At 40.2% G+C, this 15,447-nt stretch overlaps 1 protein-coding gene across 1 annotated transcript in view; it reads right to left on the reverse strand.

Annotated features, from left to right (window-relative positions):
• Positions 1-15,447, reverse strand: part of TET1 (tet methylcytosine dioxygenase 1) — an 88,663-nt gene that overhangs the window by 39,226 nt on the left and 33,990 nt on the right. The window contains exons 3-4 of the mRNA XM_070945801.1: positions 5,172-7,695; positions 3,746-3,836 (exon numbers count right to left, since the gene is read on the reverse strand). Of these exons, the coding sequence (XP_070801902.1) occupies positions 3,746-3,836; positions 5,172-7,695 (2,615 nt within the window). The remainder of the gene's footprint in view (positions 1-3,745; positions 3,837-5,171; positions 7,696-15,447) is intronic.

The following is a 15,447-nucleotide window of genomic DNA, read 5'->3' on the forward strand; positions in this document are numbered from 1 at the left end:
ATTTGAGCACGTCCCACAAGAAAGTGTCTTGTAGTAGTGCAATATCAGTCAAATTATCTAAAATTTCATCTTGCTTTGAGATTTCACCAGCTTCCAGAGGCCTCAGATTGGCTAATATGGTAACAAAATGCTGAACTAATCCAAGATGACTTTATCTATACTCTACTTACAAACTTTTGAGTTACAAACTTTGACCAATACCAACAAGCTTGTCAACAACTCCCAACTTAGAAGGTCCCAGAATCTAGGAAAAGGTTATTTTATCTGCACAAAATATGAACTTGTGAACAAAATAGACTTACAAACAGATGCTCAGCACATAACCTATTTGTAAGCAGAGCATTGTCTGTACACTATACTAAATCCCTTTTGTCTGTTTGATTGTTTGTAACCTTCAATTGGATGAAACGGTGCATGCTAGGGCAACAATATTTGAATCAACCTACCTCAAAAGCCTCATTTACAGCAGGGGTCTCCAATCCCTGGGCTGTGGCCCACTACCAGGCTTTGAGCCTTTTGGAACTAGGCCGTGAAAGTGATGGGCAAGCGCAGATGCGTGTTTGCCAACCGCTCGTGTGGAACCATCCCCTACCCCTACCCCTACCCCTGTCTGCAAAGTCAAAAAAGTTGGGGACTAAAATCTAGGAAAGTTGTGGCCACTTCAGTATTGCCACGGTCACCCAGTCAAGTAATAATCATTTCCAATGCTTTCTGCCAGCTTTCTACAAGGAAAGTAAGTCTGTGGGAAAGCTGGTAGGAAGTTAGAGATTGCTCCCACTCTCCCATGCTTTTCTGTCTGCTCCTGGTCATTCTGTTTTTCTGCTTAGACATTAGGTATTCAAATATCTCTGAAATGGTGACCCAACGGTTCAATCAACTTTAAATCGATCTTTAAAGCAACTTTAAAGGTTAAATCAATCTCCCTCAATTGGTGCTCTTTGAATGTATTGGAATTATAGCAATTAACTCCTCTGTAAGGAACCAAATTGTTGAAGACAAGTTGAAGGTTTTTGGAATTTAGATAAAGGTCTATCTTTACAAAATATATCTAAAGCACAAAGGAAACATGGGATTGGTGAATGTCTCCCACCCAGTACACATTCCCAAAATTCATCAATTTGTGCTTGTTCATCACTTAATTGATTTAAAGTCATTTATCTCCAGAACAATTCTGAGTGGTATACACCTGCACGGATACAAATTTAAACAGTTTGTCATACAGAGGATTGATGTTACTGAATAATAATGGGTACAAGCATACAGTGCTTTACAGCCCTCTCGAAGTGTTTACAGAGTCAGCATATTGCCCCTAACAATAAGGGTCCTCATTTTACTGACCTTAGAAGGATGGAAGGCTGAGTCAACACTGAGCAGGTCAGGATCGAACTCCTAGCTATGGGCAGAGTCAGCCTGCAATACTGCATTCTAAAATTGCGTCACCATGGCTTAACATATTTCAATAAATTAAAGGATGGCAATGTGAATTTGGGGAAGGGGTATGGCTCCACGTGCCACAGGTTCACCATCATGGCTATAGGCATTCCATAACTTCTCTCATGAGTGCAAAATTTTTAACTGTTTTTTAAATGTTTTAAACGTTTTAAATTGGTAAATGAGTTTTAATTGGGCCAAATTTATATATCTTTTAATTGTTTTTAATATTTGTTCTGCATGTTTTTTAATCTGGCTGTACACCGCCCTGAGTCCTCAGGGAGAAGGGCGGTATAGAAATCCAATATAAAATAAATAAAATAAATAAAATAAAAGCAGATAACTGAGTAGACAAAAAAATCGAAGGCTTATGATAGGAAACCGGGGGGGGGGGGGGGCGGTGAGAGAGATTTTGGTAGCTAACATCTAGTAGGAATGTGAGCCTGTAGTTACATACCAGGCCTAGGTGCACTGCTACAATTATAGCACTATGTGCAAAACGAAGGCTGAGTACCTAAATCCGTGATGGTGAACCTATGGCACTCGTGTTGGAAGTGGCACGCAGAGCCATCTCTCCAGGCACGCGGAGCCATCAGCCATTATTCTTCTGGCATGCCAGCCAGCTAGTCTTCACGCACGCGGGAGTGCCAGAAATTGAAAGAGCAGTCGGCCGGTGCACATGCTGTGAAGATGATCTCCGTTTCTGGCGTGTGCGTGTGCGCTGGCCACCTGGTCTGGTTTCTGGCGTGCATGCACGCACGAAGAACAGCTCACGTGCCCAAAGGCGCAGAGATGGGATCCTGGCGGTTGCTTCTTGGGGAAGCAGAGCTGTCAGCCAGGACTGGCGGGCCGGGGCTTCCCTCCGTCCCTGCCCAAGCGGGCTTCTTGCATGGCCCTAGCCTTCCAGCCCATGATGGCGTGCGTCCGTGGTCCGGAGCGCCTGGCCGGTTCAGGCACCCCAGAAGAACAGCAGCAGCAGCAGCGCTGCTTGTTCTCATTGGCAGGCAAAAGGCGGTACGATTCTCCTCCAGAATCCTGGCTGCAAGCGGCAGGGTAAGAACTGCTGCACAACCCCCAGCTCCAGAAGAGTAGCAGGGGCAGGGCTGCTTGTTCTTGGTGGCTGGTGAGGGGTTAGCAGTGGTTCTCCCCCAGAATCCTGGCCACAAGAGCCAGGGTGGGAACTGCTGTGCAGTCCCACAGCCCCAGAAAGAGCTGCTTGTTGTCGATGGCGGGCGAGGGGGAGGGGTGGTGGTTCTCCTCCAGAATCCTGGCCTCAAGAGGCAAGATGAGAACTGCTACACAGCCCTTGCTGCTCTTCTGGGCCCAAAACAAGCCACGTGGGAGGGCGGCGTGCATGCACAGGGCGCTGTGCATTCGCGGAGGAGCATGGGCGTGTCACACACACATGCACAAGGGTCACGCGTGCTTCCGTAGGGGGTGGGGGAGCATGGGGGGGTCATATGCTCAGGCACACACAGGGGCAATTGCATTATGCGTGTGGGCAGGGGCCGCAAACCCGCCCCGTGCTCCCCCCGCTTTTGGCACGCGACGGCAAAAAGTTTAGCCATTACTGACCTAGATTATAATTTGAACAGCTTGTTGCAGGAATCATATCTGAATTTTCCCCATGAAATTTTCCCATAGTTCAGTCTTCAATTACCCTTAGCAACTTGATTACACCGCTCAGAAATTAACATGAAAGAGATGGATTTCTCCACATCTCCATAAAGTGCGACTTTCTACCCAATACCCAATGCTAACAACCACTTAAAGGCAAATGAGAATATTCAAACTCATTTTCTAAAACCGACTCATACTTGCTATGAGTAAATGTTCTAGTACCATGATAACGAACCTACGGCACGCAAGCCATCACCCCAATTCAGCTCCGCTGCACCTGCGTGCACCTCCCGCCGGCCAGCTGGTCTTTGGGTCTCTGCCGTTCATGCGTGGGGGGGGGGGCGTGCGCATGTGACTGGGGTGCATGCATGCACGGGGCAGGGCGTGCATGCAGGGAGCACACACATGTGGGTGTGGCACATGTGCTGGACCGCATCCTCATTGCATCTTGGGGGTTTGGGTGTGCGCGTGCACACACATATGCGCGGATTTGGGGCACTCTGTCCAGAAAAAGTTATCTATCGCTGTTCTAGTATATAGTATAGTTCATATGCAAGGATTATTTTTCAGATCCAACATAACACAGCAAGCCTACCAAAACGTAACAAGAACACACCAGATTTACTACAACTACTATCACCACCCATGTGTCAAACTGATTTTTATTTATTAGCATTAACATTTATTTCCTCACCTGTCCTCCATTATTTCTCTGACTGCAGCAATATTTGGGCCCGTTCCAAGGTGTGTATAATATGGACCCTCATCCTTCTCTATAATTTGTTCTGCAAAAAAGAAAAAAGTTTTAAATATCTGTTAAAAATATTGCATGGACATTCAGAAACACTACTTAAAATTCCTTAAATTAAACTGAGTCTCATTTGACTCAGCTTAACTATTCTATTAGTGATAAACAAGTAGTCCTCGACTTATGACCATTCGTTTGGAACTACAATGATGCTGAAAAAAAGTGACTTATGATGGTCCTCAGACTTATGACTGCTGCAATGTCCCTACAGTCATGTAGTCAAAATTTAGGCAGTTGGCAATATGCATGTATTTATGGCAGTTGCAGCATCCTGTGTTGTGACCTTGTGAGAGGGCTCTTGACAAGCCCAGTCAATGGGGGGAACCAAATTCACTTGATGCTGTGCAATTCGCTTAACAACTGTGTCAATTTCCTTAATAATGGCAGCAAAAAGGTCAAAAAATTGGATGTGACTCACTTAATGATCGTATCACTTAGCAACAGAAGTTCTATAACCCAATTGTGGTCGTAAGTCAAGGACTACCTGTAAAACACTATTACATAAAAACTCATCATTATATAATTTTGGCATTGAAATGCCGGAATGGGATTAGCAACTGAGTCACACTTCAACATGAACAAAGAGAGATTGTACTAACACTATCAACATTGGTTATTAATTTAAAATTGGTAATACTGCCATATAAGTAAATGCTGCAGGTGGTTGAATTTGTTATTTATCAAAAATACAGTTTTGATTCTTCCTTTCATATTTAAAAAATAAAATAAAATTAGACATTACAGAGTATTATGTTGCCACTGGAATTCAATGTGTTGGCCAATAACATATAGTAAGAGACCCATGGATTAAGGCTTATCTTCAGCATTCATAAATGCTGTTTGTCACAATTTCTGCATAATTCTGAACAAAATAAAACAATTCCTTTCCTTGTAAGCTGTGGGGAAAAAAAAAAGAAAGATAGTTGGGAATTTTATCAGCTCTGATTTCACAAATTGATAAAAGCTCAACATTAACAGGCTTTAAATTTGAAGAAAATTCAAGAAATCCAGATAGTCAAGAAGGTATCTGCGCAGAATCTGGATAAATGTAGAGGATCTTCTTGTTATGGAATAAAACTCATGAATTTCAGCAAGTATAAATCTTTGCAAGTTTCTGGGGAATTCTGATCTGAGGAAAAGAAAGATTTTTAATAGAAGAGAATATCTGTAGCTCAAGGTTGAACTGTGGAATTCTTGGTGCTCTCTGAGCTTTTTTTGCTTACAGATGTTTTATTACCTGACATGATCCGTACAGAAAGACAGAAAAGATTTCAAAATTCAACCATGCAAAAATAAACCACAGGACACTTACCCACACAGTCACAGGTTGGAAAATTACTCTGTCCTTTCTTTGAAGGTGTATCAATTAAATTCTTTGTAGGGGTATCTAAGAATGTCATGGGAGATTCAAGAAAACTACTGAGTGTATTCTTTGTTGGAGAACATCTTAAGTTCCCAGTACCCTGTTGCTTTTCAGTCTCTAAAGTTCTTAATGTTGGAAATGTAGCTTCACTTACATGCTCCACATTTCTAAGAGTGTGCATGGTATCCCCTGGCAAGCCATCATCACCGTTACGGGGGATCAGTTGGAGATTTTGATCCTTTTGTTCCACAGCGTCCTGTGGTTTAGCTTGGCTTTCCTCGCAGATGTCGCCAGCTCTCTGACTGAAGATCTGAGGAAAAGGACGCAGCTGAGGGATATTCATGGTTTGTTGTACCTGAGAATTCTTGCCTTCTTCTGTAAACATCTGCCCGTTTTCACTTCCTTGTTTTATGCAAAAGTCTGTTTTTAACTGAGGAACAGTCAGCAGATTACTAGAAAGCGGGGCTCCACGTTGAAGAGCCCCTGTGACCCCACTCTGACTGCTGGCGCCTTGTGCATCGCTAAAGCCGGTTGTTTTGAGGGGCTCTGGCACCATTTCACAGCCTAATGGCTTGTTTCTTATTTTGCCTTGTACTGAAGCCGGTAAAGGCCGATGGAATATTATCTGAGTTTTGGGAAGAAATAATACAGCTGGTTTTTGCTGGGATGACAAAGCACTCCGATTCCGCGCCTTCTGTCCTTTGGTTTTGGAAGATTTTTTCCCCAAGGCTGACAGCTTTGCATCTTGTGATGCGATGCGCCCAAGTCTGCGCAGTTTAGAAGGTTTTTTCTGTATGTCCTGCAATTCACTATACTGGCATTCTTGCTGTAGCTGACTTGGTTGGTCTGGTAGTACTTGAGGTTTCTTCTTCAATCTTTTGGCCCTCGGTACCGATTTCTCATTCTTCCGAGGTGGCTGCCTTTGCTTGACTAACGAGGAGCTGTAATTGTTCCTCCCAAATACCGATTGTTTCTTCTGCAATAGGCACTGATCCTGCTTATTTTTTGATTGCATATCAGGTGGTAATCGACCGAGAAGGGTTGTTGTTGTCTTCGGATTGGGGCTTGTTCTGCTCGATTCAATTATTGCTGCGAGTTGAGTTAACTGGGTGGCTACCTCTTCTTCATCTTGGCTGTGAACCACACCCTTAAATACAGAACCACTTTTAAAATTCAGGTTGTGAACAGCCTTTCCTTCCCATTTGCCAAGCGCCTCTCCTCTGTTCCACCACTGCCTGACAGTACTTGAGTTTTTGGAACATGGCCCGAGAGCAGTTTTATGATGAAGAGGACATTTCTTGGTAGCAATACCTGAATTTCCACCAGACGCTAAAGCAGAGAAAGGTCTGGTGTCTTTTGAGGTGCAATGCAACCTACGCAGTAAGTTAGATGGACCTGGAGATTTACTGGGGAACTCAGAAATAGCACCTTGAGCCTTGTAGAACAGACTCTTAGGGTGGATTCTCCTCTGTGAGGCAGGATGAGAAAAAAGCTGCTGATCTTTTTGCGGGCAAGTCCCTTTTATTACTTTCAGTGCAGATGATTTTAAGGGACAAGGGTTATCCTTTTTGTAACTGTTCAGCAAATGCGACGTTTGCTGCTCTAAACCTTCTGGTTTAGCTGGTGAAGAATGGCCTAAAGGGACCTCTGACAAGCGGGTTAATGCCTCGATAGCTACCACCTGTTCCACAGTTAAATTTCTATTTTTAATCAGAGATAAAAAAGTTGACTGAAGTTGCAAATCTTCAGGTTGGGAATCCTTACTAGGAATATTTGAAGCACCATCATCAAGACAAGAACCCCTTTCAAGCACAGGAGTACAGGGTGGCTTGTCCTGCAAATGTAAAAGTGAAATGGTTTGCAATAGTGAGTTTTCGGCTTCCTGAATGGTGTTTGGGTTTTCTGTCTGGTGGCCTACAACATAGTCCTTCTTTTCTGGAATAGCACCATATGTTCCAGTTGCCAAAGGGTAGATGCTGTTCAGCTGAGCCGCTTCACTCCAGGAGGCACTGGAGTTACTGTGATTGCAGCTGTTGGCCAGCTTTGCAGTAGTATTCACATCTGCTTTTTTCAATGTGCTCACATCTGATTTCAATGATGTGTCACATTCTGCTGGTGAACGCGGTAAGATTTTAATGCCATTTCTAGCTGTATGTGCAAATAACTTGGGGGCCTCATCTATTATGCTGGAAGAATAAACCAGTTTTGCATCCTTTTCAAAATGTGTTAAGTTCTCATCCCCGGTTCCAGCGTTACAGAGATCTCCATTCACATGGATGTTAAGTGAAGGATTTTCATTCAGCACCCACTTCTCTGTTTCTAAGCCGGCCATACTTCCTTTTTCATTTGTCTGCACATCTTCCCAGGGCAGTGAGTAGTTTGCTTTCAACTTGTATTTTTCACCATGGGCATATGCAACATATTCCACAAGCTCTGCTCTGCAGCCATTTACTAGTTTGCTTTTTAGATCTCCCTGCAAAACAGTACAAATACATTTTAGCAAATGCTGTTCACCACGGGATTTCATAAACATTAGTAGTTCTCATGCACAATATAGTGCAGAAAAAGTGGCAATATCATATGGAAGTTTGCAATGACTACCTGACTAGACTGATTTCAAAGTAAGTGCTACCCAAGATCAGACTCTAGAACAAGGTACCAACAGTTTCCTCATAAGTAATTTATACTAAAATCAATAGGCCATACAAAAGCAACCACAATATTGACTACCAAAGATTTGTTTGTTTTGTATTTAAAAAGAGACAATACAATAACAACAATTTCAAATAAAAGAAAGAGATGTTTGGTCTAGTAGTTAAGTCACCAGGCTAGAAACTGGGAGACCGTGAATTCTAATCACTTTAAGTTATTTATTTAAAAAATGTAAAAGTAGGATATGAATGAATGAACAAACAAATGAATGAATGAATATACGCTTATCCTTATTTTCTTTTCTCATGGAAAATGCTTAGCTAAATGCGTATCTTTAGGTTAGCCTGGTAGTCCACAATCTGAGGAAAACAATTATTCTGAGACACCAAGTCAGTATCAGACAATGCAAAAGAGACAGCATACTTGTACTCTGTACAAATAGAAAACATTGCAGAAATGTTTTCAGCAGTAAGAATAAATCTTTTGAATTGAACCAATGAGTTAGTAATTGGCAGTTTGAAGCTATGGGCTTTTATTTTTGTTTGCTACTTTTGCCAGTTATGGAAAGAAAAACCCTGAATGACGCTTCAAATAAGCACAGAGTAATATTTGGCACACTGTATATTATCATGCTTCTATCTAAGTAAGGTGGCCACAGAACAAAACTATTTCTAAACAAACAATTGAGGCATTTACCCTGAATACATAATATTATAAAATTAAAGCTCCCCCAAATGAGCTGTTTGTGAGAATGAACTGCATGTATTATTTCCACGTTAAGTTGCAACTATAAGTAACACACACATGACTTGGAAAGAATGCCATTTCATAAACTGGCAATGACCTGGCAACATTAAAATATTGGTTTACAGAATGTTTTTTTTTGGTTTTCTATTTTATGTGCCCTCAAAACCACAACAGGGAAAGGAAAACCCAACTTGACACTCTCTCTCTCTCCCTCTCATTCTCTCTCTCTCTCTCTCTCTCTCTCTCTCTCTCTCTCTCTCTCTCTCACACACACACACACACACACACACACACGACCTAGACTTCCTTTATCTTCTTTGACATGCTGCCAAAGACCTAACTGGCAATTATCTTGGCAAGGCCACATGGAAACAGAGTCAAAAACGGAGCTTCAAAGTACAAACCGACATCATCCACAATGTTGCTTCCTGCAAAGGCCAACATGACTTTGCTCCTCCTTTATGTCTTATGGGAGGAGCCAATCATCTCCAAGCCTTACTCCCAAGTCGTCCCTTTTGTTTTAACTGTTCGAGCCTTCTGGCAGCTCTGTGCATGTGCGCACTAGGAACAGGCTCCCCCGTTCCTCTGCCTCTCTGATGTCCGACTCTGGAGGCTCCAGAGTCCACACATAACTCCCAGATGGCCCTGGCCCCATCTCTGCCTCCGACGCAGAGCCCTCGTCCAAGCCTTCCCCAGACTCCAAGATTGGCCCATGTTCCTCCCCAACCTCCTCACTGTCCAACTGCTGCCAGCTCTGCAGGCTGCTGGCAGACCACAACAATATAGAAGGAAAACAGCACAAAGTTTCTGTATATTAAAATTTACCATGTTTCCCCGAAAATAAGACCGTCTTATATTTTTTTGAACCCCAAAATAAGTGGTTGGCCTTATTTTCTTGGGGGGCTTCGGTCTTATTATTTTGGGGGGGCGCTGAGGAAGATGGGGCTCCTCTTGGCGTCTTACCTGATTTCCAGCTCTGTGTTTAAATATTGTCAGGGAGGGCTTATATTCAGGGGGAGACTTATTTTAGCACATGCACTCAAAAGCCCGATTAGGCTTATTATCAGGGGATGTCTTATTTTTGGGGAAATAGGGTAATTCATAAGACTGTCTCACAGCAATTCAAGGTTTGTTTCTTATCATGGTCTGCTAGGAAAAAGAGGGTGTTCTGAGTGTATAATTTCTGCAGATTATTAAGAATAGATTATTTTGCAAGGTTGAGCGCCATCAACATAAATGTAACTGAAACTTCTGAGGCTAATTTGGGTCGCAGCATGCCAACTCTATGAATGAAAGCCAACAAGAAGACCAACAATCCGAACATGTGTATATAAGCAGGAGAATCAAGGGTCAAAACTATTTTGCAGATGGCCCTAGATTCAGCTCTAATTCCTAATGTAACTTAGGTTAATAATCATTGAAACCATACTGGTTCTTTCAAATAAGACTACGTATTTGGCCCCATCAAAGTACTCTTTCAGTCTATAGTCTAGTCAGTGATTGACTTCAATTTCTAGTAGACTTCTATCTGAGCATAACAATATTGTTAAGTGAGTCATTCAGTTCGAAAGTTGATAGTCTCTCAGGTCTAATCTGAATAGCTTCTGCAAGTGAAACAGGATTTGCAAGAAAGAAAACGAAAAAAAAAAAAAGCCATAATTCTACACAATCCTGGTTTCCTATTCTGTGAAAATTGGCCCAATGCAAACAGAGAAGGCTATAAGACAGTAGTCAAGTAAAAAATTATAAGTATTCATTTTATATGCAACAGCTGCCTGCTCTGTATTACAAAAAGCATTGATGGCTATATTAGTGTCCTCTACATGTGATGGATTTAATAATTCTCAAACAACTTGGTCAATATATTTAGACAGATGGATTTAGAACAGCTAGCTAGAAAGCTTCATGTACAACATGTACAACTCAATCTCACTTTGATGATTAACAATTTTCAATATACAAATATTTGTATGCTTAGCAGCTTTTAGTTGCGTCTACTTTCTTCAGCAGATAAGTATCTTCTGAATTTCCAAATGAACACGCATTGTCCATTCAGAGAAGGCAACAGAAAAGGTAGAGGTTTAACACAGATTTAGTTTTTTAAAAACTCTCCAAATACCTTCCAAATTATTTATTATGCCCACCAGTGATATTAATGGTAATTAAAAGAGAGATGAGAACATTTCATCAGAACCTGTATCCAAACTCTGTAACAGCTATTGAGAGGTGAAGTCCAAACTAGAAAGCTAACTTTCTCAATCCAGGTAAATACCAGTAGAACTAGATAAAAGTGAATGCAAAATTATGTATGCCTGGAATTTTGCAGGAAACATTTGCAGTGGATATTTATTTTTACTGGAATGGGATATGAAAATTTCCCATTTTTTTCCAGCAAAATCGTTGCAAAAAGTGGTCATATGACTGCAGGATGCTACAAACGGCTGTAAATGCAGCCTGGCTGCTGAGGGCCCAAAGTACAGTCACATGACCATGAAGATGGCGACCATCAGAACTTTGAATCCATTTTGGGAGGTTCCCTTGTAACTTTGAATGGTCGCTAAGCAACTAGCTGTAAATTGATGACTAACCATACATAGAAAAAACAAATCTACTTCCCCTTTTAAAACATTGTTGAAATTCTTCCTCTGAGTCCCGCAGTTAAAGCTCTGGCCTACAAGCATATCATTTCTAACACAGACTACTGTAAACTTCTCTCTTCTTCGGTTGTCATCTTGGTCTCCTTCTTATCAAACATCCCTTAAAAACCCTAAGCTAGCTTTCTGTCCACTCCTGGATTCAATACCTACCTCTGGTCTTACCATCAACCCTTCTCATGGTCTTGGAGAATGTTTATGTTTATGCCTTTGTCTTGCCAATATCTGTGTCCTTCTCTCTACCAGCACCAAGTCCCTGCCCAGATCAGCCTTCTTCTCTCTTTTTACTGCTCTATATGTTTGGAATTCTCTCCCAGAATATCTGAAAAAAATTACCTCCTTATTTCTTACATTTTTAAAAAAATCCTGTTATGTGAGTCTTCTGCCACTTGTTCCCATATTCTATTGAAAGCAAGCTATTAACTTGTTCCCATATTCTATTGAAAGCAAGCTTTAGCATATACTCAATTTAAAGAAAGCATTCTTATTTTCACCCTTGAGAAACAGTTTGGTGTAATGGTTAAGGCACCAGAATAGAAACCAGGAGACTGAGTTCTAGTCCCACTTTCAGTATGACAATCAGCTGGGTGTCTTTGGGCCAGTCACTCTCTTTCAACCCATGATATAGGCTTGGGCAACAACCCTGTTGTTACAATCAATGCAACAATACTCAACTGATCTGAAAAAAGTGGACTCTGCACTTGTTGGAAAATGTAAGGAAGGGGGGGAAAATCTTAATTTTTATTTTATTTTTGCCCCTGCCAGTACTTTCTTTCCCATAGATTAACTTTCACAAAAAGTATGTCCTGAATACAATTAGTATATTATTTGAGTGTTCTCTTTCAGTTTATATATGCATATCCCATACTTTAAAATACCATTAATACAAGAAGAAAATTAGAGTCAGAATATCCCAGCATTTATTTAAACAGTTCTGGGTTTTGCTTGTATATTGCTTGTATTTATAGATCTCAAAATAGGGTATGCAAGGTTTTTCCCCCCAGATTTGTTTGGCAAGGAAAGAAACGGAGAATTAAATATAAATTATTGCAAGATGCTAAATAAAGAGGAAGGCAAGGATTACCATATTTGAAATTGTACTTTGCAGATTGTTGTTTAGTGTAGATGAAAGAATGAGTGACTTTGAAAAATAGGTGGTTATTAGAATTGGAAGGACATGCTTAAAATTTAGATGGCAATATTATTTGTGGTATGAAAAAGTTAAGAATGTAGATTTTAAAAATCATTTTATTACATGTGACATACTTAAAGAGTTTGAAATAGATATAAAACAATATTTTTTTTCCCTAACATATTTTTATTGTTATCACCCCAGAAAGCATTTTTAGAAGAGAAATGATAGTTAAACATTATGTGGATGAATTGTCTTTCTCTGGAGACTTTTTAAGTTAAAAACAAGAGAACATCTGGATGGAAGGTTATATATGTCATCGGTTCTCCTACACCCAGCTAACAGAAAGATTAAAACTTGATAAGAACTATGATTTTCAAATTGGTAAGAATTTGATGTGGAATTGTGTACAAATAATGCTCATATTATTGCTAAGATCTATACATTTTTACTGAAAATGGAAACAGGATGAATAAGTTAAAGTGATAAGATAAGAATCTTATTTTGGATATAATATCTTGTTGGATCAATGGGAAAATATATGGAAGGATTGAAATTTACTTTGAACTTTAATCTTAAAGATTGCTTTTATAAAATTATGTATTGCTGATATCTGACATCAGGTATTGTCAAAAATGTGTAATGGAATTTCAAATATTTATTGGAAATGTAACTAATCTGAAGATACATTATTTCATTTTTGGTGGACATGTAATAAAGCTAGAAAATGTTAGGACCAAATATGTATTTTGATTCAGAAAAAAATTAAAGATAAATCTACAATTGAAAACTAGAGGTTTTTCTTTTGGGTTTAATGAACAAGCAAACTGAGAAATCTTATGGAACTTAATAACAGCAGCAAGACTTTTATATGTGTAAAGGTGGTAGGATTTACAAATAAAGGTAATTCTTGATGTACAAGAGTTTGTTTAGTAACCATTTGAAATTACAACGGCACTGAAAAAGTGACATGTCTGTTTTTCACAATTACAACTGTTGCAGCATCCCTATGGCCATATGATTAAAATTCAGATGCATGGCAAATGACTCATATTTATGACAGTTGCAGTATCCTGGGGTCATGTAATCATCTTTTGCGATCTTCTCAGAAGCACAATCAATGGGGAAGTCAGATTCACCTAACAACCGTGTTACTAACAACTGTGGTGATTCACTTAACAACCTGTGGCCAGAAAGCTTGTAAAATGAGGCAAAACCCACTTGACAACTGTCTCATTTAGCAACAGAAATTTGGGGTTCAATTGTGGTCGTAAGTCGAGGACTACCTGTGGGAGAATGGGAGAATGGATAATTAAACTGATGGGAACGCTGGAGATGGCAAAATGGACAGCTTTGATTAAAAATAAAAATTTGACTAATTTTAATTCTACTTGGAAACCTGTTGTAGCCCATCAGCGGCCTGTGCAGCTAGTAGCTGATTCCGACAGCGAGCAGGCTGGTGTGGTGCTGCGCCAGCAGCCTGTGTAGCTGGCACTCGAGTCGGACAATGAGGAGGCTGGAGAAGATGTGGTGCCAGAGGCGGGGATTCAACCAGGGCATTCAGAACCTCCAGAAGCTCCCATAAGTGAAGAGGAAGAAGAGGAGGAGTCTCTTCTCGATGCACGGGCACGCAGAGCTGCCAAAAGGCAGGAGTGGCTCCTCAGGAGGAGGTCTCCTCGAGAGTAAGGCTTGGGGCTAATTGGCCACTCCCTTAGCCTATTTAAGGAAGGATGACGACTGAGGCAATTTGCAGGGAACAACTTCGTCCACTCTCCTTCGTGTCTTGTTCTTAGTTCTCTGCAAATTGCTTCTGGGCTTTCTGCCAAACATAGTTAAGATTACGATTATTTATTTTTTGGATTCTTGTAGGCTGTTAGAAAGTTAATTAACAGCCTTTGTTTGAAAAAGACTGATTTAATTTAGTAAACTAAGGTTTGTACAGACTTTGTGTGTGCTGCGTTCTTTGGGGTCCGTAGCTGGGGCAGAACAGACACCATTCTTTGATTTTTGTGAGAAATCTAGAGAAATGAAACGTTGATTTGGGAACTTGATGATTAGAAATACATGGGTTGTAAAGTAACATTGTTACTTTATTGTTAATTTTAAAGTATTTTTATCTATATCTGTGTTAAAGAATGCTGAAAGCCATGCTTTCTTTCTTTCCTTTTTTCTGCATCTTTATCTTGCTTTTTGTCTGACCTTTTTTCCCATTTTCTTTTTCTCTGTAAGCTGCAAGATCAATTTAACACTATACTATGAAAGATAAACTATATGTTTCCTTTATGGTCTTCTTTATCTCTACAGTTAAGCTTTGCAGCCCATTTTTTAAAATAACAACAGCAATTGAAAGATTGAGGGCAATATTAATTCATTCATTTTTATCATATTCTCAACCACTTGCTTTCCAGTTTGTTCCAAGAAATACATACTTTCAAGAACGAGTCCTCTCTATGTAGTCCTGTAATTTGATTTCTGCATTTCATTAGCTGTTTTATACAAGTCTGAAGAATTCCTTGAATGTGGGGAAACTCTCTCTTTCTCAAGCACACAAAACAGTCACATTATGCAAGAGAAAAGCAATTCAAACAATTATATTTAAGGTGGTGGTCATTAACTATCAAGTTTATTACCAATTTACACCACCTACTGATGATCTTCATAGTGGTGGATGATGCGACATCTAACTGCAGAAGCTGTATAATGCTCCATATATTTTATAATACAGGCCTATTAATTAATTCTGCAGGATTTAAAGATGCATAGTCGGTCATTTATATACCTTTCCCAAAATCTTCACCAGGCTAGGATTTTCGTTTTATTGCAATTATTGTCCTATTTTATATTGTCCTATAATTAAATATTTGTCAAGTAGTTGTTCTGCTTTGTGCACTGGTTGTCTAGTGCGGAAGATAACCATTGCAGAAATGGATATTTTGAAAAGTAAACAGAAAGAAGATGTGGAATATTACCGTGTTTCCCCGAAAATAAGACCCTGTCTTATATTTTTTGAACCCCAAAATAAGCGCTTGCCCTTATTTTC

This window comes from Pituophis catenifer, unplaced genomic scaffold, assembly GCF_029215685.1.
Source record: "Pituophis catenifer annectens isolate HBS135680 unplaced genomic scaffold, rPitCat1.0.hap2 SCAF_6, whole genome shotgun sequence".
Taxonomy (NCBI): Eukaryota; Metazoa; Chordata; class Lepidosauria; order Squamata; family Colubridae; genus Pituophis; species Pituophis catenifer.